We start from the raw sequence: 27810 nt of genomic DNA, 5'->3' as shown, positions 1-27810 counted from the left end.
AAACTCAATTTAAATTTGTCTACGCAGTCTTAATTCAGCCGTCTTCGTATGGTGTTGATGAAGTCAGGAATTTCATTTAATTTCGTTATAGCAGGGCCTTTTCCTTATGTTGGCTTTGCATTAACGTGATGTTGTTTAAATTCTTGGTTTAAGTCTCAGAGCATAAATACTAGAGGGCAAGCCGCCGGCGGCCGCGTCGCAGTTGTCAGCTCAATGAACATACACCGCCGCTAGTTGTTACCGAGTTAGTAGTTACCGTCAGTTGTTACCAAGTGTGCATGAATGCTACATTTAATGTAGGCTATGTCACCTGAGTCACAAAAACATAAATCAATTTACTGCAACTAAGCTCATCATAGGCTAACTACATTTCACGCTTCGTTGGAACACTCGACACAAACAAAAACAGCAACTCAAACTCAAATAACTAAATAAACTGCTATAAGCAAAACCCCTTCCACCCAATTGAGTCAATAATATTTACTAATTGTAATTGTAAATGTAGGTACTTTGCTTAATGTACATTCATGTATGTTGTGGGTAAGCGTACAATAAATGATGATTAGTCTTGATCTGAAACTGGTGTTTGATTGTCGATTCCCAAGTACATTAACATGGCGCAGTCGGTAGGATAATTATGTTAATGTACTTGGGAATCGACAATCAAACACCAAAGACTAATCATCATTTATTGTACGCTTACTTATGGAAAAGATCACGTGATTATTCGTTCGCATCTGTCATCCCGTTAATTTTTATTTGTTCACAAGGAGACCAATTTAATGCACAATTCAAATTCACTGGTCCCGTGCCCATTAATGTAAGAATTAAATAACGACATCCAAAGTGCCCAAGCGCGTCACCCCGACCGCTAAAGATCGAAAATTGTCACTCATCAAACGAAAAACTCCGCAATTTTTCAACAAAAAACCAAGGGCAATATTAAAATTCTCTTTCCCCGGCGTCTGACAATCGTCAAGGATTTTTCAATTGACCGCCTTCGTGTGACAATTTCCTGGCCGCCCGCTCTTTAACGTCATTTATGTATGAGGGAAATAGAAAGTTTCAATGTTAGGGTCGGTTTTATGTTTTTATAACATTGCCTTTTTGCTATACAGGCGACGTTAAGCCGAGAGTAACTGTATCTTTTGGTAGAATGAGATTTTTTATGCGCGGAAAGGTTGGGGAGAGTTTGTTATTTAGTAACTGACTGACAAGAAGTGGAAGGTAATGTTTTTCAAAGAAGCCTTCAGCCCTATCCATTTAATGGATTTTAATTTATATAGGTGTGGTGAGATGATGTGAAATTTTTATGTAACTTATTGTTACATTATTTGTTTTATGTTTACAGTTACAAAAACAAACGATATTAAGTACTTAGTTACATTAGAATACATTTTCCACATGAATATTAACATTTTTTTATATAATTAACACCGACGACCGACCGGTCTGGCCTAGTGGGTAGTGACCCTGCCTGTGAAGCCGATGGTCCTGGGTTCGAATCCCGGTAAGGGCATTTATTTGTGTGATGAGCACAGATATTTGTTCCTGAGTCATGGGTGTTTTCTATGTATTTATGTATTTGTATATTATATATATCGTTGTCTGAGTACCCACAACACAAGCCTTCTTGAGCTTACTGTGGGACTTGGTCAATCTGTGTAAGAATGTCCTATAATATTTATTTATTTATTTATTTATATATTTAAACGTATAAAATATTCGGAAGAAAAAAATAGTATAGTTTGAAGTACTGCTTGGGTTGAATAGGGACCAAAGACATTTAAAAGCTTATAGAGTAATAGAAAATTGTAACAATTACGTACTGTTTAGTAGGTATTAAAACAACTATTGTTCACAAGAACAATCTTAAGTATGGTTAACTCCCAATGTAAATGTAAAGAAAAATATAATCAACAAAGCGAAGAACAGACAGAAATACGGGGGATTGTTTGAGAAATATTTAAAAGTTCCTCTGCAAGAATCCACGGAAGAATGCGGCCAGGAAACAAAGGCTTTCCGACGCGGACGAGGATTATACAATTTTTGAACAAACTCAACTCGGGCGGCGGTGTTGCCTGACTTTTGTTTTTCCATGTGGGAATATCAGACATAACACCCATGAAACACCTTTTAACACGGGGATTATCCTGGAAAAAGTATTAAAAACCGCCTCCTGATCTAGTCTGTAGGAACCCTCCCTACGAGTAAGTTCTGGGTTCAAAGCCTGGAAAGGGCATTTATTTTTGTGCTCATTACAGATATCACTTTCTGAGTACCTACCAAATTAATGTTTTCTATGTATTTTAGTAGTTATCTACATTTATCTATCTATTTTTGTATCATCATCGTTTAGTACCCTAAATACAAGCCTTATTGAGCTTACTGTTGGGCCAGGTTAATTTGTGTAAGATTGTTATTGCTATTGTAGCTATTGTAGTGTTTCCTTGAGAGTCCCCGGTAAGCTCGGCTGAATTTCACCTTCCCATACAAACGGAGTTTCGTTCTCATTTTAAAACTACGTGTTGGATTGTAATGAAACTTTCCATATATAATGACATGAGGTATATCTAGGTCTGTAATTAGTTCATATAGCTCTGGTATATAAAACAAACGAAATAGAGCAAAAACAAGTTTTGTATAATAACTTTTACTATTGTATCTGTAGCTACATAAACTAATTACAGACCTAGATATACCTTATCCTATTGTAAGTACAAAGTTTCAAAGCAATCTAGCTAGTCGTTTTAAAATGAGAGCGTAACTACGTTTGTATAGAGAACCGAGCTTGGGGACTTAAAAATAATTTTGGCATAACCTATGATTTCTGGTTTTTCTCGCATCCCCACTTGAATTAAACAATGAAATGGAGCAAACGACTAATATATATCGACTGCAAATAACTAATAAGTATCAAATAAATTTAGATAAAAAAAAATACGTTCGAATGGTCCCGTGCTGGATTATTTTCTTTTGCTAACAGGAAATATTGATATCAATCAACGCACTCGGGCGTGCAAACTAAACAAACGACCTGTGAAATCCACCGAATTCAACAAAGCCATTAAAAATGGATCGAGTTATTGTGTAGTCAAAATAAAATAACCCGTGCCGAGCTGAGCGAATACGATCTCTCTGCTTTAGCGGAATTAATAACAATAACCCCGCGGGGCAGCTTGTGGCGAGCTGAAGGTGAGTGGCGACACCGCGGACCCCTATTCCAGAGGGCCCTTTCATCTGGCCCTCGTCTTTGTGCTTGCCTTCACCGGCCGGCCAGAGTGGAGTGGCAAGAACGGGACCTATGCTCCAGGTTGGAAGTGTAAAATGTCATAACGCCGGCGGCCTGCTGCTGAACGGCAATCCGGGAACTGGCTACCTCAGACTTATCTCTCGACAAACCCAACGCACGCCTCCCAAAGGTCCGGGACCCCATGGTCCCGAGATATGGAAAGACAGTTAATAATAATAATAAGCCCGCAGGCTGCCGCCCGAGCTGTTAGGGAGTAACGACATGTGACAACGAGTGCTCCCGAGATTCTCTGGCGTGTCTTCGTCAGTTGGAGGGGACCCGCAGGACTCTCAGCTCTGGCTTGCCTTCATTGGCCGTTCAGAGAGGAGTCGTTAGAGCTATAGGTATGCTTCAGTGGTGAAAGTGAAAGATGCATAAGTCACGAGGGCACAGTGGCTGTTAACAGCCAGTTACAACAACAACAACAGTTATAAATCATCCTCGTTCGGACCTCGTACACGTTTCCGAAACTACCCTACACTTTATAAATATTAATAGAAGGGCCAAAAGGTAAGATATTGTTTCCGGATTGGAATATCATTTGGACATGTTTTGTGATGAGGGAGAAAATACATTTAATATTTAATACGGAATTGAAATATTGCGACAAGACGGTACCTATGATTGAATCGCAAATCCTTTAAATTTAGTTAGGGTACACAATCCTAAAAACTTGACAAAACAAATAATAAGTATATACACTTTTATTATTCCTATACCTACAAAATTAATTTTGTAAAGAAGTGTAGTTAACCGGGAAAGCGTGGCCGCGGGTAGCCTAGTGGTAAGGGTGCGTAGACAAGATGCCAATCATTCACGCTCCTTAGCATAGCGTAGTTATCTCTCTCTATCACTCTTCCATATTATTGCGATCCGTTCGCTACGGAGCGTTAACGATTTTTATCTTGTCTACGCTACCAAAGAGAATATAATAAGATAGAGCGGTACTGTCATAGTAAATTTTGTAACCGCTGTAAATTCACTGCCATCTATCGACATACTTTAAAACTAAAAATGAAGATTTATAAAAATACGTTAAAATGTATTTTATGTATGGATAAATGATTTTTTATTAGCATTAATTATTTTTATATGATTTTGACCCATGTTCTTTCACTGATATGCGTTAAAATAATAAATAACAAACGAAACCATCAACGCCCTCTATACGAGAGTAGGCCAAAACTAGTGGCGCCCTCTGATCGAGAATCACATTTTCGTGATTTTCGAGGCACGTTTTTTCCTTAGACTGTATCCATCTATTACGGAGTTATATCTATCTTTGACGCTAGGCACCCAGGGCGTTAACCGAGTAAGCTGAAGACACCGGTTCGATTCCGGTCTCAGCTACCGGAGGGCTTGGTTACTTTTTCTTTAATACATGACATCTATTTAAATTAATAACTTACCTATAATATAAGTGTGACTACTCAAATACACACTTATTCCCTATTTATTCCCTAGCTGTAAAAAAAACGTAACTCAATTTTCCATGTCCATAAATACACCTTGAAAATTTCTCATCCCGATTTCCTTCACGGCTCGCATACTAATCTGAGTTAATCTTGACTTAAGTTGGTTCCTAATTTACTGAATTTAAAGCCTCGTTTATCTTCAAGGAGCTTCCGCCGTAATTATGCATTATCTACATGGCGACTAATCCTTCAAGAATATTAATGTACTCAGTTCTTGTTATTCATAAGCACGCTTCGTTTACAATCGCTTAACAACATATTGATTAGTGCCGAAAACTTTATCTATTTCAATCTCGCCGAATTTATTCAGCGATGTTTCTGAGATCAAGTTTTTTAACGTCCACATATCTACTCGTAAAAGTTCTCGTAATAATAAAAATTATGATCGACCAAGCGGAGTTTACGATTTGTTTATTGGGCCGACGATAGTCGAATTTTTTCGACATTTGCTTGTAACAAAATAAACAGAACGTCTTCAGTTGTTTGTTTAGTTCGATTAATGCGGATACTTTGTGTGATTCTATTCTCTGTGATGAATGCTGGAATTTCTTTGCGACAATCGGAAGCGAAGATGTTTTTCTTGTATTGACCGCGCTTTTCAATAATTGTGGATATCTCGTTTATACTCGTCGTTGAACTATTTTTTCGAAAACATAACATAAACAGAAACCCCTTAAAAACCCTTTAACAAGTATGACGGTTTAGGTAACTTTTTATTTACCTAATTCAAAAAGTTTGCCTTCAAATGAATGTAAAGTAAAAAGATTAAATTTTCAAATTCTAATTGGCACCTTGCAAATCACAAGTATCACAACCAATTGTTCTAATCCGCTTTTTAACATGACTATTCGGCTTGCTGCTGTCAAATTCATTTCACCAACTCCACATTTCGACTTTAGTGTGAAGGCATTAATACAGAATGCGTCCTTTGAGACATCTTGAGGGACATTGTAGTCCCTTTGATGGTATCGGAGCCCTAAAAGTGAACAAAATAGCCGACACCTATTAGTCAGGGAGTTGACATGTGCAGAAAGGGCCGTCCGGTTCTCGCTTGCCCTTCCTCCCATTTGTCAAAGGTTTAAACGGGGTTATGAGGTCCTGTTTTCTTGACGTCTTTTGTGAGCGTTTGAGTGAGTGTGGTATCTATTTGGGGTTTGATACTTGAGGTCCCTGGGAAGATGAATGTCTTGGGTTTGTCAGTCAATGGAAACGGTGGGTTGGCTGTAATTTAAACTTGCGAGGATTACCCAAGCCGAGTATTTAGTGGTCATTTAAGGTCCGGTTTGGCAGAATCTAGTTGATCTGGGTTTAAACATCTTAATTGTGTTTAACCTCTTGCCTGTGTATGTTAAAGACATTGGCCGAGTTAATAATCTTTCTGCATTTTTTGCGAGCACGAATTATTATGTTCTAAGTATACATACAAGCACAACCGATGTTTTAACATACGATTTTTGTTCACCATCATCATCATCATCATGTCAGCCGATAGACGTCCACTGCTGGACATAGGCCTCCCCCAAGGCTCGCCACTCCGACCGATCCTGTGCCGCTCGCAACCACCGAATTCCCGCGACCTTCACCAGGTCGTCGCTCCATCGCTCCATGTCCACCATACACATATATAATGCTAACTAATATGACTTAGTGACCCTGCCGGCCTAGCCAAGGTGACAATCGCTATCGCTTCGACAACGAAACGCTTTGTGTCTCTCTATCACTCTTCCATATTAGTGCGACAGTGACAGTTGCGTTTCGATCGCTACGGAGCGTTAGCGATTGGCGTGTTGGCTACGCGGCCTGAGCAGACGGTCGAACACATTGTTCTAGAATGCCCTTTAACCAAATTCAACGGACGGATCGAAGACCTCGCGAACCTCAGTGAAAGGGCCATTGAGTATCTGAAGAGTGCAAACATCAATCTCTAGAATAATATTTGATTAGAATCCAGTAACAGTAATGCCATACGATAAATAAATAAAAATATGACTTAGTTTTTCTTTGTTTAGGCTATAGAATACAGTAGAAGGTAGTAAAATTTTAAACTCACCTGTTCTACCCAAACGTTCGTTGTCATGATTTGATTCTTAAGGTTCTGAAAAGAAGGAAAAGCACAATTAGCAAAATAATAATCATTCGTTCCTATAATAAATTAGTTTGTATTATAACATTTATAACCCCAAAAAGAGAAATTACTACCTACAGCTTTTTTTATCTACTATTACAGAATAAATAATAGTACTAGGAGTTTTGAATGATTTACGGTTAGTTTCACTAGACTTATATTGCATGCATCTTGTTATCGGGAGCTCAAAAACAATACAAAAGGTAATCACGGTCTATATCCCGGTCTATATAAGTCTAATAGTACTAGGTACAGAAGACTCACTCTCTAACAAAACGCTTCTATTATGACAGATATGAACGCTAGGTGGCGCAAGCCCGAACAGGCGTCCGTTCCGTAGCGGTGCGCGGCAACTACTATGGCTAGGCACCAAAATTGGTGTGGGCCGCATGTACTTGTAGCGACGCGACGAAATCGCGGAGTGAGCCACGCCTGCTACTGTTACTGATAAAGTTGATTTGCCGGACTATAATTTATATTATGTATATAGTTTTTGTGAAACAGGCTCGTTGCCTCTGAGAATATAGCAACTAAAGGTCTAAGAACAAATTAAATTATTTTCTATGAAAATATTTTAATTTAGTTTATTTCAACTAAAGGTCGATTCAAATTTAACTTGTTATGTTTTTGAACTGGTTTTGGTACCACCTTGACAATCTTCTTAGTGATTGGCATTTCACGTACGACTTTCATTTCACGTAAGACTTTCACTTCATTTCGCATGCAACAATCAGCGTGAGCAATCTTCAAGTGTCGAAATAAGATCAAAACCCTTACGAGTTCTTAAATATAATTCGAATCATTACCTGCTTACTTTATGAAAATTGTTGCTTTCCAAACAACAATATAAATAATACTCAACTTTGGGAAAGGGTCGAGAGGGCCCAATGACCCGTCAAGTAGAAACACTCAAACTTTCCACTTCTCTAAACTTTTACACTTCGTCGCATTATTTTTACAAAAGGCCGTCCTTTAAATAACTTTTGGACCTTAGATTGAGCCCAAAATAGACTTAAAGGTCAATAATAGCATCGAAAGTGTCTACCGTCCTCTATTAGTCTTACCTTTGTGCAAATGAATTAGACTGGAAGATAGGTACTTTTAAAAACGAACTAACTGTAGAATTATATAGGCTGAGCTACGAGTGAAGTATTCGCTACATGTACGACTGTCGACTGTCACGCAATCTACTCGTAGCATCCGCAAAACGTCAATTCACTACATTTTATAAAACAACTCCAAAACTCAAAAAGTACTAAACGGATTTCCATACGATTTTCACCTATCAATAGAGTGATTCTTTAGAAAGGTTTAAGTGTAAAACTTGTTAAGATTTTGTGTAAATTGGTTGAAATATGACCATGTTTGCTAATGATGTCGGAAAAAGTCACGCTGGATCATCATCAAAATGCTTTAATCGAAAACGCTGCCTAATCCGTTTGAGCTATAACAACACAATGTATTGTAGGGTTGTCTCTCTTTCATTGGTCTACAAAATAGTCCGCAATGGTGTATGTTTCTCTTTTAAGGATAACTTACTATACCCATTCTTAAAGCCTGACCAGTAATATATGATCATTGTCAAGAGGGCGCTATTGTTGCGCATGTATAGGTGACAGTTCCGTATAGTATGAAAAACTTATTTCCAGTGAAATTCCGCAACATGGCGCGTGATGCGTGATCATATATTCCTGGTCAGACTTTAACTTTTAGAAAAAAACAATATTATATGGTATTTGCAAAACTATTTACACGCAATCAGCATTTTCTTACCCTATTCTACTTGGAGCTCGGTAGATATACTCGGTTGTTATATTCCATGAGTATAGTCTCGGTAGATATACGCGATTGTTAATATATACTATGCGTATAGAAGTATTTATAAGTGTGAGAAAATCTAGTTGGAATTCAAGACGCAATACGTTTTCTCAACCTGTTCTGCTTAGATCTCGGTAGGTATCGTGACAGGCGAGTGCCACAGACGGATCCAATTCTGTCGATATCCAGCGAACAACGCGTCCTGCTGTGTATTCCAATAGGCTACGAGAGCAAGTCAGGTTTCCTTGCAGACTAGTTTAACAAGATGTTTATAACCTTTTTCTAATTAGATCTTTCCCGATTACATCCTCGACGAACACTCTGTGGGCCTAGCTAAGATGACAATTACATCTACAAATGCCAAACGAAAAGAATAAATGCATCGGTATGACACCAACACCCACCCACCACCCACCAGCACCCCTACAAGAAGTCACGTCACATTTCTACTCTAGTAGCATTTATTTTGTTGGGCCTAAATGCTACTAGGATATACATTATTTAAGTTTGGATTAGCTTCTTTTTAAGGTTCCGTAGTCAACTAGGAACCATTATTAGTTTCGCCACCTCCGTCTGTCTGTCTGTCTGTCCAAGGCATTGCTCCGTGATCGTTAGTGCTAGAAAACTGCAATTTGGCATGGATATATAAATCATCAAATCCGACATAGGCGTACCATAGGCCATAGGCTTGTTTGATACAAATAAACATTCATTCAGTCATTTAAAAAAAATTTAGGGTACCCCCTACAGGTAAAGTGGGGGTGTAATTTTTTTTTCGCTTCAAATCTACATTGTGTGGTATCGTGGGAAAGCTCTTAAAAACACATAGGGGTCTTCAACAAACATTGTTTGATAGAGTGAATATTTTCGGTAATAATCACTGTGAAGGAAATAAAATGTGTACCCCCTCTCTTACTTTTGAACCAATAAATTCCAACCAGGCTCCAAAAAATTTCAGCTCAGCTCGCTCAGCAGTGGGCGACTGGAGGCTAAAATGATGATGATGATGATAACGATGATGTCAAAAATATAGACAGCAGCATCGATTCTGACATTTGCGACGGTAATGCAGCCGGCAATAATACCGCTCTGCAATACTGTGAATCTGTATGTACCTACACTGATAGCTCTCCTGTTTACTAGGTGTATAGTAAGCAACTGGAATCACACCCTGCAATCCAAAGGTATTTTAAATATAAGGCGCTTTCAAAGAATCCCTGTTTCCCGAGAACCGGCGCAGAGCGTTCCTCGACAGAGAATGCAATTCGATCTGACCGGTATCTAGGTAATTATAGGTCACGGAATCCGGACGGTCACGGAACGGCGAAGTTGTTCTTATACGTTTAGTTCCTTTAAAGTTATTTCATTTGTTTTCGCTCAGTGGCTGTGGAGTGATTCCCATTTGTTCCATAGAAAGGTGACGTCATGGTACAAAGTAGCGATTTTTCCCTCATTTTGTTCTATCTTCCTAAGAATATACAAATGAAATATGCAAATGCCACTGAAATATAAAGAAAACGTAACAAAACAAATGCAGCTCTGTTCCAATTTAATATGATTTGAATTTCATCGAACTAAATAAGTCGTAGGTAGAACATTGGGCCTTAGGAGGCTATAGAACTACATTCTAACTTTTACTCACTAGAACAAAATAAAACTATTGTATCTCACTTTGTTCCATCATGAAAAATAGTTATTTCATTTCCTAGTTATCCCACAGAGGTACGTACTAGTTTCTTAGCAAATCCTTGGCCACGGCCGTTATATTTCACACAAGTCAAGTTTTTAACGATGCACTCATGGGATGACTTGATGACTGACATACTATAATCACACTCAATGTGGAAAAATGTTTTAATAAGATGAAGTTACATGTATAATAAATGTGTGCATACATGTATGAATAATAATACAAACTACTTAGGGGTTTACAATCTGACAATAAAATTTGTCGAGAAATAGTAAAATTTATTGAGAAGAATGAAAACCAAGTTAATGGGTTTTGAAAACTAAACGATACCTTCCTACCTTCTTCAAAATACAATATAATACAAACTACTTAGGGGTTTACAATCTGACAATAAAATTTGTCGAGAAATAGTAAAATTTGTTGAGAAGAATGAAACCCAAGTTAATGGGTTTTGAAAACTAAACGATACCTTCCTACCTAATTCAAAATACGTACAAACAGAACAACAACATACTAACCTGAAGAAGTACATAACAACTTTATCACACCCTGTTATCCCCTCTTAAAACACTCAACACGCCTTCAATTCAAATTACGTCATTAACAGATAGCTTCACGTTATTCGGGTGTTAAGTCGTCATTGTCTTAAATCGTCGCGTAATCCTTTAAGATAGCATATCGAAGCGATAAAATTATTTATTTGCCAATCTGTTTGTGTCGTAATCGAGTCTCGGGGGATTCGATTAACGAGGTGAGTCGATTATTGCTTATCGATGATGTATCGATACTATTACACGCTTAAGGGATCGAGTTTGGTCTAGATGGTAATTTATGCTTCGATTAATCTGATTTATTTAGGATAAGGTCAATGTGGAGACCGTATGTATGAAAGGTAAGACACACTACACACACTTTCGTCACATGTAATTCTTGCGTTTTACGCAATAAGTATTTCTAAAATAACCTGACTTCGCTTAATATTTATTTATTTAAAAGAAACATACTTATTCTAAAACCTAAATGTTGAATTACATATTCACAAATAAGATAAGATAAGATAAGATAAGATAATCTTTATTGGTACAATACAGGTACACGTCAAATACAATTTTGTACAATAAATAAAAAGTATTTCGACAGAAAATATACACAACATTGTAATGTCATCAATTCATAATTAATAGAATATAATAAATTACAAAAAATTTTTTTATATAATTAATTATTATATTATAAAGTCATTGGCAGTTCCATTATTTCATTAACAGTATAAAAGTTTTTTGTGAGCAGCCACACTTCTAAATTCCTTTTAAAGGATGGGTGAGACGGTGCATCTCTTATGGTATCTGGGAGGCGGTTGTATATCGCAGGGCCTATGACGTATACCGACTGCTCTGATCTTGAGAGTTTGTGAAGCGGTGCAACTAGACGGTCTCGGTGTGAATTACTTCGTAGATTATGTGAGGTCACTATGCCTTTACGTTTAAATTTGTTTATATTTGTGTGGGTAAAGGTCGCGATTTGGAGAATAACTAAGCTTGGTAGGGTTAAAATGCGCAGGTTTTTAAAGTGATCGCGGACTGATTCGTCACTACGGATACCTACGATGCCTCTTACTGCGCGCTTCTGCATTTGAAAGGCACGATCAAAATATTTATTAGAATAAAGGTAAAGTCAAGTTTCTTTTATTATTTTTATTTTCTTTTCCTTTTTTTAAGAATTTGATATATTTTCTGAATTTAATACGTATTTGTATCATTTGATGTACTACATATATATTTTTAAATCAAAATTTCTATAAAGAAAAGTAGTACCTACCTACTGTATGTATGTATGTAATTGCATGAATCCTGTCACAGAATAAGTAATAGTATTATCATACAGAACGGCCACGCACCACCCCGCCCCGATTCGAATTACCTCGCCCCGCGACAGCAGATTGACGGCCATATTTGCCGGCCGCTCAGTACTATTTTAAAGCAACTTACTCACACTATGAAGCACGACGCGTGTACAGACTTGTCGTTCACACATAGAAACGCAAGTGATTTTTGATGTAAAGCGTGTCCGCCCTGTGATCCTGTAGTAATTTAAATTGTATTTTTTCTTATTTACTTTAATGCATGTGAATTATAAGATGTAGTAATGTTTTAAAAAGATGTGTCCCGCCGAGTTTGTTGCCGGTCCCATATTAGGATACTTCCTCCAATTGAAGGGGGATTTAAATCTTCTCGAGGCAGAGGTGTAGGGTTAGAGCCGACGTAGCTTTATTTGACGTTCATAAGCGCATTGTAGTACGCCTACTTGAAACTATCTTTATCAATGTGGGTTAGTTGGTTGCTGCGGGATAAGTGCGGCAGGCCTTAGTATTGCAGGATTGCGGTCTGTTTACATATTGAATAGTGTTTAATGTCAGTTCATAAATATGTTACTTGCTACTTGAGTGAAGTGATAAATGTATGAACTCGCAATAAAACACTACAAACATCACATCTCAATGTGAAGGCCAAGCATATATTATACCGTATAGGTACGTATCCCGCAGCGCACACTTATTCGTTTTGACGTTAACTATATAGTAATTTATTTACTGAATTATTATTATTTCCAAGGTATAACCATTGGTACCTACAGTGTATTGGTATCTACTAAACTCTCATGCTTTTGGAAATTATAAAATCAATTGCAATAAAAGTTTAAAATGTTAATTCGTCTGCTTCCAAGCAAGTTCGGTGCCAATTTCCGCTTTCGCGACCTATGACTGATCACTTGGAGTAATGCCAGTGCGATGCTAAACTAGAGAATAGCCTGCACTATGGTCCTTATTCAAAAACTAAAAGCTGATAACAATATGCGATTTCCAACAGGACGCTGCTGAAGCTCCAGTAGTGTCAGGAGCGTGTTGTAGACCCTTTTTTAAGGTGTATTAACACCGCAGTTAACTAACGAAACTTCCGTGAGACACAGACATATTAAATATATTAATAACGGGTCACTCACGTATTTTAAATCGAAAAACGCTCGACATGTTTCACTCCGTACCGAGCAGTGTCATCAGGATCTTGCGTTGACGGTGACGGACCAGCGTAAACTGCGGGCCGCAGCCCACCGCACCCGATGACTCGGCGCGGGCGCCGGTGGCGGCAGGGAGGGCGAGAAACTATCCTCGTTTACGGCATTATTGTCAAATGATGGGTTGCACACAACACTCACTACGTCGTCCACACTCAAACATGTCGAGCGTTTTTCGACTTAAAATACGTGAGTGACCCGTTATTAATATATTTAATACGCAGTTAACTAGTTAACTTTATGGGAGCAACACTGTGCAACAGTACAGTAAGTATTAGCTAGGTAAGTTAAAGTAAGAGTACTCGTACATACATTTTGTATCAGCTAAAAATGGCACTCAGTATAATAAGTGCGCTCTCCACGATGCACAAGAAAGTAAAAGAATTAAGTGCTACGTCCCGTACCACGCTTTAACGCGTAACAGTCCTACCTACAATCCGTAGAAGTACTTGTAGTGTCCGCACGCGAATTCCGTGCACGGCTGAGGAATGTTAAGAATGTTGGGCATCATGACAGAGTAGTGTCATTTTGTACGTACGGGTGCGGCGCACACCCTCCCACTTCCTCGACCTCCGAATGCACAAAATTGGCGCGCGGACAGTACTGTACTTATGTCGGAAATAACTATCAGGCAAATTCTAACGAACACTGACATCAGAATGATATTTGAATCATGTCATTTGTCATTTTGCAGTGTTTTATTTAGTTATCGTGCATTTCGCTGGTACTTGTATATGTTTGGCGCGGGTGCGGGGTGAGGCGCACGATGATCCTTCCGGCCGATTTCGACCATGGCGACCACTTCGACTCCTAGTAACTAGGAGCTAACTGTTACAGTTAGCACGGCGCTCGTGCGCCCGAATATGGCTGATGTAGCCGATCTTCGAGGCGAACCCCCGTGCACATTGAGAGCACGTGAGAACACCAGCCACATAATGGTAATGAATGGAAGCAGGCTGGCATAACAACAAAATAACATGAAGGAATTAAAATATAATTCTGATGTCAGTGTACGTTCGAATTGGCCTGTAAGTAATCGCTTAATCACTGCACTGCGGCTTTAACCTACAATGAAAAATCGTTCCATGGTTTCTGTTAATAATAATAAATAAAATAAAATCGTTTATTTCAGATCTGCATTGATCCATAACGGTGTTAGTATATAAAAAAAACCTAAAAACTATGTTAAGTACTAAATTAATTAATAATATTACAACTAAAAAATATTTATCTCTAAGTAAAAACTAAAAGCTAGGTAAGTATTTGGTTAGACGTGGCCACTCGGAGACCAGGAGCGCAGGTTGCCAAGCTTTATTTCGCTCTCCCAATGGCCACCTCCACCCAAAACAGTCGTGTGTTGAGGCAGTTTTATCTAATCGCTGCATTGCATGCGATTTGATTAGTGTTCCATGTTATTTATTTTGTACAAACTCGTTTGATAGTCAAAAATTCTAAATAATAGAATATTTTGGGTAAACTCTGTTTGTTCGATTTGAAAATATAAAACATGATTTTTCCATGGATGAAATTTAAAAAACCGGCCAAGTGCGAGTCGGACTCGCGCACGAAAGGTTCTGTACCGTTACGGAAAAAAAAACAGCAAAAAAATCACGTTTGTTGTATGGGAGCCCCATTTAAATATTTATATTATTCTGTTTTTAGTATTTGTTGTTATAGCGGCAACAGAAATACATCATCTGTGAAAATTTCAACTGTCTAGCTATCACGTTCATGAGATACAGCCTGATGACAGACAGACAGACGGACGGACAGATGGACAGCGGAGTCTTAGTAATGGGGTCCCGTTTATACCCTTTGGGTACGGAACCCTAAAAACACAAAACGCGGCAGATCGCGCTTTCAAACCTCCTCGGAGCTCAATGGTTGTCAGGTTTCTAGTAAAATGAGTGACAGAATGAACGTCATAATCGCGGCAGTAATGCGGCGGTGAATGACACTCATTTTATCAAAGAAATTGTCACGCGGCGAAGCGAAGCGAATCAATCCTTTGATACCTATAGAAGTGTCCTACGTGGGCGATCATGTTGCGAACGCGAACGCCGTGGGCCCGCCACGCCGCGAGTTGTTCGCTTACGTAAGACGCTGCGACAGATACAAAGCGCCAATCACGCCGCCGCATCAGTATTGCAGCTGCAGTTAATATCCGAACGTCACCTTTAAAGCTTTGATTGGTTCCTAGGCGCCCATTTCAAAGGCTAAATCATTTTTTTTACATAAACATAACTAGACCTAGAACTTTTTCTAGCAAAAACGAGAGATTGGCAAAATCAAATATCGACATAACTTTGTTCGATGTCCGCCAAATAGTAGTAGCCTATCGTTTTTAATGATTTTAGGGTACCTACTATGCACATTAGTCTTCGTTTTTATAGTCAGCTAGGTAATAGGAATTACTATAAATAGAGGAAACATACAGGATGGATAAAAAATAAGTGCATTCTCGTTACCAGGGAGATTTTGGGATTGTCGATTATGTCGAATATGTCGATTTGCATTTGATTTATATTCTTGTAACCTTTCGGTTAGTTATAACTCATTTTAATTTACTTTTATATAATCTTTGACATGGTTTGCTTATCGGTTATAGGCTATACTTGTAAATGTTTCATTTTGTCACTGTCGTTTTTGCTAGAAATAGTAGATTGAGTCACAAGGGAGCAAAATGACATATTTACGGCGAGGGCGTACAATTGAATCCTAAACGAAGCGAAGGATTCTATAATAGAATCCCGAGAGTAGCGAGGGATTCTAAAGTGAGGGATTCAAGTGTGTTACGCCCAAGATGGAAATAATTTTGCTATCATGTGACACATATTGCTTTTCACAACACCTATGAGGTAATTATAATGTTTAAAAATATTATTTAAGCTAAAAACATTATGCGCAAAAAAATGTAAAAATAGTGTCCTAGAACAGAAATGCGTTACTTTGATCCCTCCTAGCAGGGAAGAAAAAGCCCTGTTTCGAATTGGTAATGTGAAAAAATTATAGGTCTAAATAACACACTATTAATTCACTCAAATAGAAAAATCGGTTGTGTATCGAAGTGCACAACTTCGTATTTATTTAACAAAACTCATTTGTTCCGCTACACCCCGGCGGTTTAGCGGCCTCCCGATTATCAATTTATAGCAGCATTCGATATTGTCGGGTAACCAAGCAATTTGATACAACGAAATTGTTTTAACGAAACCATTTGCTTGACCGACTTTTGGAGGTTGGAGGAAAATGGAAGACTATAAAATAATTTCTTCCCTACAGGCCACGGTTTGCTGAAGTCCGGGCGAACAATTTTAAAGAGGCATCGCAGTTAGGGAAAATAGTTTCGTAGTATAGAGGAAGTATAGTTAAGGCGGTTCCCTGAGCCAGAAGGCGAAAAATCTCCTTATATGATCCTGTTTTTCTAAGAGGCGTTGATATTCGTAGACGTGGAAAAAATATATGTAGTTCTCGACTATATTATCTTTAATATCATAGCTTCCGATATACGAATTATGACACTTCGCTCGATACAATTAATTCCCAAAGTAACCTCTAACTCGGACTTTTAATCCAACTTTACTCGGTTATTTAATATATGATACTATAAATAAAAAAGAAGAAAAAACAATCTTAACTTAAATAATAATTTCATAGCTTTCGAATTTCGATATTGTAGGGTAACGTTTTTAAAATAAATAAAAATCGACAAAATTTATACTTGGCGCGCATGATTTTTCCCGTTCTTTCTTGCGAAATGTGACGGAGACAGCGGCAAACCGACGGAACGGCCTTAACCGGGTTGTATAGGGAGAGCTGGGGTGAATAGGAACAAAATTTGAAAGTGATTTTCCTGACAATTTCTTAAAAAATACCTACACAAATTGTATCATACAAAATCTACTGTTATTTTCAATCGAATGGTACAATTTGCGTGGGTATTTTTGTGCCATCCCTTTACCCCCATTTGAAGGTTTCTCTTAGATTTTTTTCTCCTACTCTCATTTGGATTAAACACACTACACACAATGCGTATAGTTCTTATAAATATTTTTCCGTATTAAATATATTAATAACGGGTCACTCACGTGTTTTAAGTCGAAGACGCTCGACATGTTTCAACAACGACAATAATGCCGTAAACGAGGGTAGTTTCTCGCCCCCCCTGCCGCCACCGGCGCCCGCGCCGTCATCGGGCGCGGAGGGCTGCGGCCCGCAGTTTGCGCCGGTCCGTCAACGTCGACGCAAGTTCCTGATGACGCTCCTCGGTACGGAGTGAAACATGTCGAGCGTTTTCGACTTAAAACACGTGAGTGACCCGTTATTAATATATTTAACATATCTGTGTCTCACGGAAGTTTTGTTATTAAAATTTTTCCGTATGTTTCCGAGTTTTATGTTTTTTGTGTTAGAAATCTTAAAAGCAAATCTCCAATTTAATAGTATAACGTAAACGTAGTGGCCTTACTAAAAACATCGATAAATAGCCCCCAACTCATGTTTTCAACCTATTCTCACAATAACATCGTTACTCGAAAAGCTGACTTCGGGTATATCAGCACCACAAAACACAAGCGTGTCCTAAAGTCCTTATGACATCGTCAAAGAGTCTATTATCGTTTAGCTTGCTCGGCTCTTTGTTGGTTTTTCTATGCGTAGCGTCTTTTATTTTAAGCGAGGACCAACGCGTGTTGACCTATGTGTTTTACAGCTAGTCAGGAGTTTACTCGTATTTCCTGTTTTTATGTAGTCTGGCGGCTATGTGTCTGCGTAGGCTGGCGCACGTAAACTATCGCGGTCACGTACGGAACAAAGGCGATATGACGAAGGTCCGGTTGTTATTAAAAACGTAAGACCTTTTTATTTATACCCACCCTCGTAGCTATAACTCAGCGGAGCTGCAAAGAGGGTATGGACGTGATATACAACGTGGCACGTTGCTTTTCAACAAACATATCAAAATATAAGATTTAAAATATACTTTATTCAGTGGACGATAGGTTGATAATAAAAGTCAGTTGAAAAGGGACGTCCTTAGAGACGTAAAATATGATGCAGTGTTATTTCAATATCAAAGCGTCGCGATCGTACAATTCATGCAAAAACATTTAAAATTACATAAAAAATAAAAATAGCCTCTTTATTTCCTTATCAACTATTTACAAACTTTAGGTACATACTATTATATTTACTTAATTCATTTTAACTAATTTTCTTTTTTTTTACTTTTTTTATTTTGTTAGTAAAATATTTAAACTTAATTTTATATTAAATATTTTGTGTATTTTAAACTAAAACTTGAGAGAAGAGAAGTGGGGTTCCACTTTATTGGGTAAAGGCCTCCTTCAATTTGTTCCATTCGTCTCTGTCTTTAAATACTGTTTATTTTCTTTTATTTTTAATTGTAGGGTTGTGGTACTTGTGGTAGCCGCTGCCGTCCCCACAGTGAGCAGCCGGCTTGGGGAACATTAATGTTACTTTTTTAGGGTTCCGTACCCAATGGGTAAAAACGGGTCCCTATTACTAAGACTCCGCTGTCCCTCTGTCCGTCTGTCTGTCTGTCACCAGGCTGTATCTAATGAACCGTGATAGCTAGGCGTTGAAATTTTCGCAGATGATGTATTTCTGTTGCCGCTATAACAACAAATACTTAAAAGTACGGAACCCTCGGTGCGCGAGTCGGATTCGCACTTGGCCGGTTTTTTTTTGTATTTTTAGTTCTGGTGTGTTTTGGAGGGGCGCTGCTGTACATTGCTGTCGGGCGGCGTATGAACATTGTTACTTACTAGCGACCCGCCCCGGCTTCTCATGGGTAGTTCAACTAATTTACACAAAACCTTTACAAATTATACATACAAACCTTCCTCTTGAATCACTATATATTTAAAAAAACAGCATTAAAATCCGTTGCGTAGTTTTAAAGATCTAAGCATACATAGGGACAGACATACAGACAGCGGAAAGCGACTTGTTTTACGAGTGATTTAACACGTTCATGGACAGTCTGTCGAGAGACTTAAAAGGAGGAGGTAATCAAAGCAAAATATCCTTTAGATAAAATCCTTCAGATAAAATGTCCACAAAGGATCTTGATACCGGCCTGATATCTATATCTATAATGTTTTTCGTACGTGATATAATCTTTTCTGCTGTAAATATTCTACTCCAACTTGCTCAAGTTTGTCGCGTAATAACTTAAACGCTACGCGAGTGTTGACTCAACAAATATTGTTGTAAAAATGGCCGTTCGGAGGCCGATTGCCGTGTTTTCTTTACAAACACTATTGGGACTATCATGGGAAGAATTTGTGTCCCTTTTTCGTTTAATGAAACAAACTTCGAACAAATAGTTTTCTGTAAATAATAACTGAAAAATACCATCTATAATTCGAGAATTCAAAATATATATAACCTTGGATTGAACACGATATTTTGTCAAACAGTTTTAAATTGCGACGAATTATACCTTTGAATCGTTTCACATAATTTCGCTAAAGATTTCGAAGTGCAAGATTCAAGTAAATAACTAGGAATACACGCAAGTAGCTTACAAAACAGTCGGGCCCGCCTTCCCGTCTGCGGCTGACAGCAAAATATAGTTCGCCGCGCCTCCTTGCTAACTGTACTTGTACTTTTACCAAAATACGGTACTTGAGAAATACAAGAAAGGTTTCTTTTAGTTTTGTATTATTTAACGGCCACTTTAGCCTAGTTGAGCCGCTGGCTATGTGCACGGTGTACTGAAATTTCCTTCTCCAACCAAATTATCGCAGAACTTCTATTTGGCAAACCAACGTTAATACATTTGCATTTTATTATTCTAAAGGGGCCCACTGACTATCAGTTCGCCGGACGATATCGGCCTGTCAGTTGTTCGGAAGTGTCAAATTTTTGTTCTAACTGACAGGCCGATATCGTCCGGCGGACTGATAGTCAGTGGCCCCCTTTAGGCATAGGTTAGGTATATTAAATAACTATTTGGAAAATATACATATTCGTACTTATGTGAAACGTTGTATACTCAATAATAATAGTGGTAGTAATACCTACATGAATAATGCACCATAATAATAGGTAGTATTAATTTCGGAGCAATATGCCTCTGTATTTTAATTTATGACTGAAAACGTTTTTTTTTCCAAAGCTAGACGATAACAGCACACTCGAACGGTCTTAATACTAACAAGATTCGATTTCAGCGAGCCATACGTGTGAATTAAGATTAATGCTCCTGCTCGAAGCTCAGAAGTTCGCAACTCATGCAACAGCTTGCGCTAACAAGTTTAAGGCGTATGCAGATTTATACATATAAAATATAGGAATGTGAAAAAAAAAAAAATATATATATATATATATAGGATGATATTGTGTATTTTTAGACTAATTTTCGCTTGCTACTTTGTCCACGTAGCAATTGTAAAAACCCGGCCAAGTACGAGTCTGATTCGCGCACCGAGGATTCCGTACTTTTTAGTATTTGTTGTTATAGCGGCAACAGAAATACATCATCTGTGAAAAGTTCAACTGTCTAGCTATCACGGTTCATGAGATACAGCCTGGTGACAGACGGACAAACAGACAGCGGAGTCTTAGTAATAGGGTCCCGTTTTCATAGATTAGTATATGTTATTACTGTAATAGATAAGAAACTCTCGGACATTTCACGTTCACGTCTCTACTAGTGCTGCCCCTAGCGGTCCTGCTCTCAACTAGTGAGACTGTATATGCAGTAAACACGCACACATGTACACACACACACACACACACACACACACACACACACACACACGTACTTATGGGTTCTTTACCTACATGTAACAACTTTAATATTGGAAACTGATTTATGTAGTAATCTTTGTCGTACCAATTTCCATTTGCTTAGAAAACTACATAAATCAGTTTTTCAGAATAAATAAATGAAAACTTATGTTGAATCAAGTACAATATATTATTTATAAGTACCTACTTATTTACATACGTTCCATTCCAAGTAACTAAGACACATGCAAATACAGCGACGCTTTATAGACCTGTACCGCTGGCTATATTTTGACCCCTAGGTTATAAAAATATTAAAGTCAATTCTGTTTTCGCTTATGAATACTTTGTTAAGATGTAAATCTTACATTTTGTTTTGTGTCATATATATAATTTGCTTTTCTAGTAATTTGTTATTTTGTGGTAATTATTTTTTATCTTGAATTATTTTGGAGAAAAAAATATTCGAGAGAAAACATGTAATTAGGATAGTGTTTTTAGTGTGAAAACATAGTTTGTGTCAATTACGTCCACTGCAATCTGATACTATGTCATAATATTCTAAATGACACAAAAAAAATTAGAGTTAAAAAAAATTACTTAGGTCGAATTTAATCGTTTAAATAGGTCCATTAAATGATTTTGTGTCTTATTAAGGCATAGCTTCATAAGATATTTGATAATTTTGTTGTAACAGGCTGTCACCGTTACAAAAGAATATTAAAGATATTAGAGTTTACATCTTATTAATTTGAAATGCGGGATAAATAAGATGTATGAATTTGTGTCACTTGCATCCACTGCATAAACAAATATTACAAAAATATTATTTGCGTTCGAACGAAGCTAGCGGGCGGTCTGAATGGGCAACGGAGGCCGTGTAGGGTGGGGCCGCGGCGTGACCTTGCCGTACGCAACGCATGTTTACTTCGCCTGTGCGCCAAATTAACGCAACTTATTCAAAGAAGTTACGCAAACAACACAACAACAAGCAACAAGCAAGCAAAGAATGCGTCGAATTATCTTTTACCTATTTAAAACTTAGAGATTTTGTACAATGTCACCATTATGCAAAAGAACTGTAAGTACGTGTTTGATTTGCGAGCGAGCTGGCAACATTGCGCAGGGAAATCTTAAAAATATCGCGTTTACGTGAACGCCACATACATTTGTGACAGTGATAGGGAAAAGGTACCACTAAAGTGAAATTTGGTTATTAATACCGTGACTTTCTTTCATTCTTTGAAAAAAAAAATTGCTATTTATGCAACAAGTGCGGAAATCATCTTTACGCACGTGTATCATACAATGTTTTACTATGCATTGTGCGAGTAAATAAAAAAACATATCATGGCAAATAAGTTTAATTATTAAAAGGAGTGTTTTAAATCGACACGAGTTGCGAATTACCTATTCGCACGTGTATCGTAAGTTTTACAGTACATATGGCCCTTTAAACTTTCGACATATGCACGGTAAGTGCTCTTTTCCGCACTAGTGCGAGAAAGTAGCACCATATGTACTGTAAAAAAAAATTGAAAACAAAAAGCACTAGTGCGGAAAAGCAGTACTTTCCGCACGATATGGCTCCGTAGGAAACGCACTTTTCGAGCACATGCATTGTAAAAAAAATATAGGACTGTATCTCCTAAACCATGCGTCGTAGCGCAAAAATAATAAAATTTTCGTTCCCCTTTATGTAACCCAAAAGTAATACATGAAAAATACAATGAAAAAAAAGAAACAAAATCTTTATAGGGCTGTATTAGCTGTATCTCCTAAATCGTGCATCGTAGCGCAAAAATAATCAAATTTTCGCTCCCCTTTATGAAGCCCCAAAGTAATATACTAAAAATACAATGAAAAAAAGAAAAAAAATAACAAAAAAACTTTATAGGGCTGTATCTCCCACACCGTGCATCGTAGCGCAAAAAAAATAAAAAAAAAACCCTTTAAGAAACCCCTAATTAAGATTGAAAAACGCAAAAAAGAAAAAGAGGAAAAAAATCATTTTAGGGCTGTATCTCCTAAACCGTGCGTCGTAGCGCAAAAATAATAAAATTTACGTTCCCCTTTACAGAACCCCCAAAGTAATATACAAAAAAAACAATGAAAAAAAAAAAAAAAAACTTTATAGGGCTGCATCTCCTAAATCGTGCATCGTAGCGCAAAAATAATCAATTTTTCGTTCCCCTTTAAGAAACCCGTAATTAATACTTAAAAAAAAAAAAACAAAAAAACCAGGAAAAAAAACTTTATAGAGCTGTATCTCCTAAACCGTGCGTGGTACCGCAAAAACAATAAAATTTTCGTTCTCCTTTATGCAACCCATAATTTATATTTAAAAAAAAACGCAAAATTAAAAAAAAAATCTTTATAGGGCTGTATCTCCTAAACCATGCGTCGTAGCGCAAAAATAATAAAATTTTCGTTCCCCTTTATGCAACCCATAATTTATATTTAAAAAAAAACGCAAAATTAAAAAAAAAAAACATTATAGGGCTGTATCTCTTAAACCATGCGTCGTAGCGCAAAAATAATTAAAAAAAACCCTTTAAGAAACCCGTAAAAATACTTAAAAAAAAAAACAAAAAAACCAGGAAAAAAAACTTTATAGAGCTGTATCTCCTAAACCGTGCGTGGTACCGCAAAAACAATAAAATTTTCGTTCCCCTTTATGCAACCCATAATTTGTATTTAAAAAAACGCAAAATTTAAAAAAAAAATCTTTATAGGGCTGTATCTCCTAAACCATGCGTCGTAGCGCAAAAATAATAAAATTTTCGTTCCCCTTTATGCAACCCATAATTTATATTTAAAAAAAACGCAAAATTAAAAAAAAAACATTATAGGGCTGTATCTCTTAAACCATGCGTCGTAGCGCAAAAATAATTAAAAAAACCCCTTTAAGAAACCCGTAATTAATACTTAAAAAAAAAAACTAAAAAAAAAACAGGAAAAAAAAACTTTATAGAGCTGTATCTCCTAAACTGTGCGTGGTACCGCAAAAACAATAAAATTTTCGTTCCCCTTTATGCAACCCATAATTTATATTTAAAAAAACGCAAAATTTAAAAAAAAAATCTTTATAGGGCTGTATCTCCTAAACCATGCGTCGTAGCGCAAAAATAATAAAATTTTCGTTCCCCTTTATGCAACCCATAATTTATATTTAAAAAAAACGCAAAATTAAAAAAAAAAATCATTATAGGGCTGTATCTCTTAAACCATGCGTCGTAGCGCAAAAATAATTAAAAAAACCCCTTTAAGAAACCCGTAAAAATACTTAAAAAAAAAACAAAAAAAACCAGGAAAAAAAACTTTATAGAGCTGTATCTCCTAAACCGTGCGTGGTACCGCAAAAACAATAAAATTTTCGTTCCCCTTTATGCAACCCATAATTTATATTTAAAAAAACGCAAAATTTTAAAAAAAATCTTTATAGGGCTGTATCTCCTAAACCATGCGTCGTAGCGCAAAAATAATAAAATTTTCGTTCCCCTTTATGAAGCCCCAAAATAATATACAAAAACACAAGAAAAAAAAAGAAAAAAATAATAACAAAAAAACTTTATAGGGCTGTATCTCCTAAACCGTGCATTGTAGCGCAAAAATAATCAAATTTTCGTTCCCCTTAAGAAGCCCTTAATTAAGATTTAAAAACGTAAAAAAGAAAAAGAAAAAAATCTATATAGGGCTGTATCTCCTAAACCGTGCGTCGTAGCGCAAAAATAATCAACTTTTCGGTCCCCTTTATATAACCATTAATTTATACAAAAAAAAAACGCAAAAAAAAGAGATTTTTTTATAGGGCTTGATCTCCTAAACCATGCGTCGTAGGGCAAAAATAATTAAATTTTCGTTCCCCTTTATAAAACCCCAAAGTAATATACAAAAAACACAATGTAAAAAAGAAAAAAAGAAAAAAAAAAACAATAAAAAAAACTTTATAGGGCTGTATCTCCTAAACCGTGCGTCGTAGCGCAAAAATAATCAAATTTTCTTTCCTCTTTATTCAACCCTTAATTTATATTTAAAAAAAAAACGCTTTCACTAAACTGCTGTAACTCGGAAACTTAGAATCCACAAAGGGGACTTTACTAAATTATGACACATATTAAAGCCTGACCAGTAATATATGATCATTGTCAAGAGGGCGCTGTTCATTCTCATGTATAGGGTGACAGTTCAGTATAGTATGAAAAAATATTGTATTTAATGAACATCATCATCATTGTAATTAATGTTGCTTGCCACGCTTAAACATAACAAAAATCGCAATAAATTGCGTCTTAAAATAAACTTAAAGTCTACTAAAAATCGAAACAAAAGTATTTTTTTAGTCGCTGATGTGACATTCTCAATCAAAAGTAGTACCACTTTGTCGTTTACCATAAAGACGAAATTTGATTATATCTTTATACAAATAACCTGTCAGAGAAATTGGTACCTTTTGATTAGGAACGTCACAAATGTTGGTCAGTATGAGGAGTGCAGCCTACAGTTTATTTTTAATTATATTTATATACCTACTACGGTAATAATGATAAGACAATGTAATTATGCCTCCGAATGAAATAAATACACTGTATCGCAAAACTAAGTGGCGAGACAGCTCATAATGCCATCTCTTTCACTCTTGGTTGGTCTTAACAAGGGTAAAGGAGATAGTATTAAGATCTCAGTCGCCAGCTGATATTGCGGCAAGTATAATAAGCACCCCACCCGCGTAGGTACCCTTCCCCGCGCACGCCCTTCTTGCTCAATTGAGTTTTATTTTGCCAGATAGTAAAAAAAAACCGTGGATCAAAATGACCCAAATTATGAATGATGTCTCAATGTGGTATTATAATATTGTAGACGTAAACTTAATAATATGAATTTTTTTTTGTGGCAGATACAGGGTGTTAATTAGAAAAATTTTTTTTTAAATAAAAGCGGTGGATGAATTTGACACAGATTTGTTTGAATAACATATAACAATGTTCTGTAAAGTACAACACTTCACTTATCGACTCTAATATTTTTTTAGGCGTTTTAGGATCAATATTAGGTATTTATTAAATGCCATTATAGCCGTGGATGAAAATGACACAAAATGCGTGTGTACGTCGGAAGCCACTTTGCCTTTACAGGGAAACAAAGAATTTCGTCTCTAATATTTTTTTTACAGAATGCTGATTGAAAAAAGAAATACCTAAATTTCTACCTAAGCAAATACCTAGGATGACACAAAATATTATTTTTAGGTTTAGTATATGGTCTGGAAACTATATATAAAAAATAAGCAACATTAATATTCTTATAACCTCAGAAGTTATTGGTACAGGTCTATTAAGCGCACTTCCGTGAAAATAACTTAACAGCAAGTATGTAACAATTTATTTCCTGACTATGTTTTAAACAATAATTAGAGGCAACCTAATTCATTTCTTCTTCTTGATCCCAAAATAACTTGGAAAGCTTCAATAGTTTGATCCAACTTTTTTTTATTTAATTTAGATCCATTTTTGTCGCATATTTCATAGTTTTGAGAACATTCAAGCTTTTTATCCACAATTTGTGGTGCGGTGATCTGGGTGTTACAGCGTATTAGATTAGGTAGATTTTCCTTTTTTAGGTTCACTGAAATTGCCACTGACAACATCGAAAAACTTATCGAAGAAAAGCACGATACCTGCCGTGTCGCAACTTTATTCTGAAAGCTTTTTAATATCTGAAAATATATTAACAGTTAAGATGTTATCAAAAGTATAAAAAGGTTATTTTACAGCGAAACAGGACAAGTGTTGAGCATGCATTTTAAGGGTGTGCTATTGTCACATTTAATGTTAGGTAACAAGAAATCAGTGAATCGGGATATTATTCATGTAAAATGTCGACAAAGGTAACGTATTGTGGTTGGATTTTATCAGTAGATGTATGTCTTTCTAATTTTGGCAGGTTGTAGTTGATTTATCAGATTAAGACCTAGGCACGGAAAATAGTATCTTAATTATGATAATCAGAGCAACGTGTATGACGGGCCTTACGGGCACTAAGAATGGTGCTAGTTCAACGGCTGTTATTTGAAATGTTACAATGTTCCATGTTCCATCGCCAACATTTCATAAATATGCTTTACCCGAAGCCTCTATCAAAGCTTTTGATAAAGATGAAATAATAAATAAATGTTCAGGAGGTATATATATATTATAAACTCGAAAATTTACTTACATTGCCCTTATACCGATGTACATACAAGAAGGTACACAGATTCGGCGCGGCCCGGCCGGCATTGCTTTTCATCTTGCCTGCGTTGGTTTGGTTGAATGAGTAAGAGCACAACTCAACACAACTTACAAGGTTGGTTGTGATATAAAGAAACGCTGTTTGTTAATATCTTAACATAAATCTGACCAAAAATATGTTTAAACGGAATTTATATTAAAAAACAACTTAGAAATAATTTCAAAATTTCCCGTCAAACCAAACGTCATTTGGTTTTTTTATTCGTCTAAATACGTCAGTCTGTCATTGTACGGTGTTTGCACTACATATTAAAAAAACTACTTTTACGTTTCAAATTTATTTTGTTTCC

At 36.7% G+C, this 27810-nt stretch overlaps 1 protein-coding gene and 1 long non-coding RNA gene across 2 annotated transcripts in view; both read right to left on the bottom strand.

Annotated features, from left to right (window-relative positions):
* The window catches only part of LOC134748840 (uncharacterized), a 707412-nt gene that overhangs the window by 56273 nt on the left and 623329 nt on the right, over nt 1–27810 (bottom strand). The gene's annotated exons all lie outside the window — the stretch shown is intronic.
* The window catches only part of LOC134748837 (acetylcholine receptor subunit alpha-like 1), a 423890-nt gene that overhangs the window by 24448 nt on the left and 371632 nt on the right, over nt 1–27810 (bottom strand). Inside the window, exon 3 of the mRNA XM_063683647.1 lies at nt 6818–6862. Within this exon, the coding sequence (XP_063539717.1) occupies nt 6818–6862 (45 nt within the window). The remainder of the gene's footprint in view (nt 1–6817; nt 6863–27810) is intronic.

Source organism: Cydia strobilella, chromosome 17 (genome assembly GCF_947568885.1).
Source record: "Cydia strobilella chromosome 17, ilCydStro3.1, whole genome shotgun sequence".
Taxonomy (NCBI): domain Eukaryota; kingdom Metazoa; phylum Arthropoda; class Insecta; order Lepidoptera; family Tortricidae; genus Cydia; species Cydia strobilella.
The sequence above is the reverse complement of the archived record's forward strand: the minus strand, read 5'-3'. Positions and strand labels throughout refer to the sequence as shown.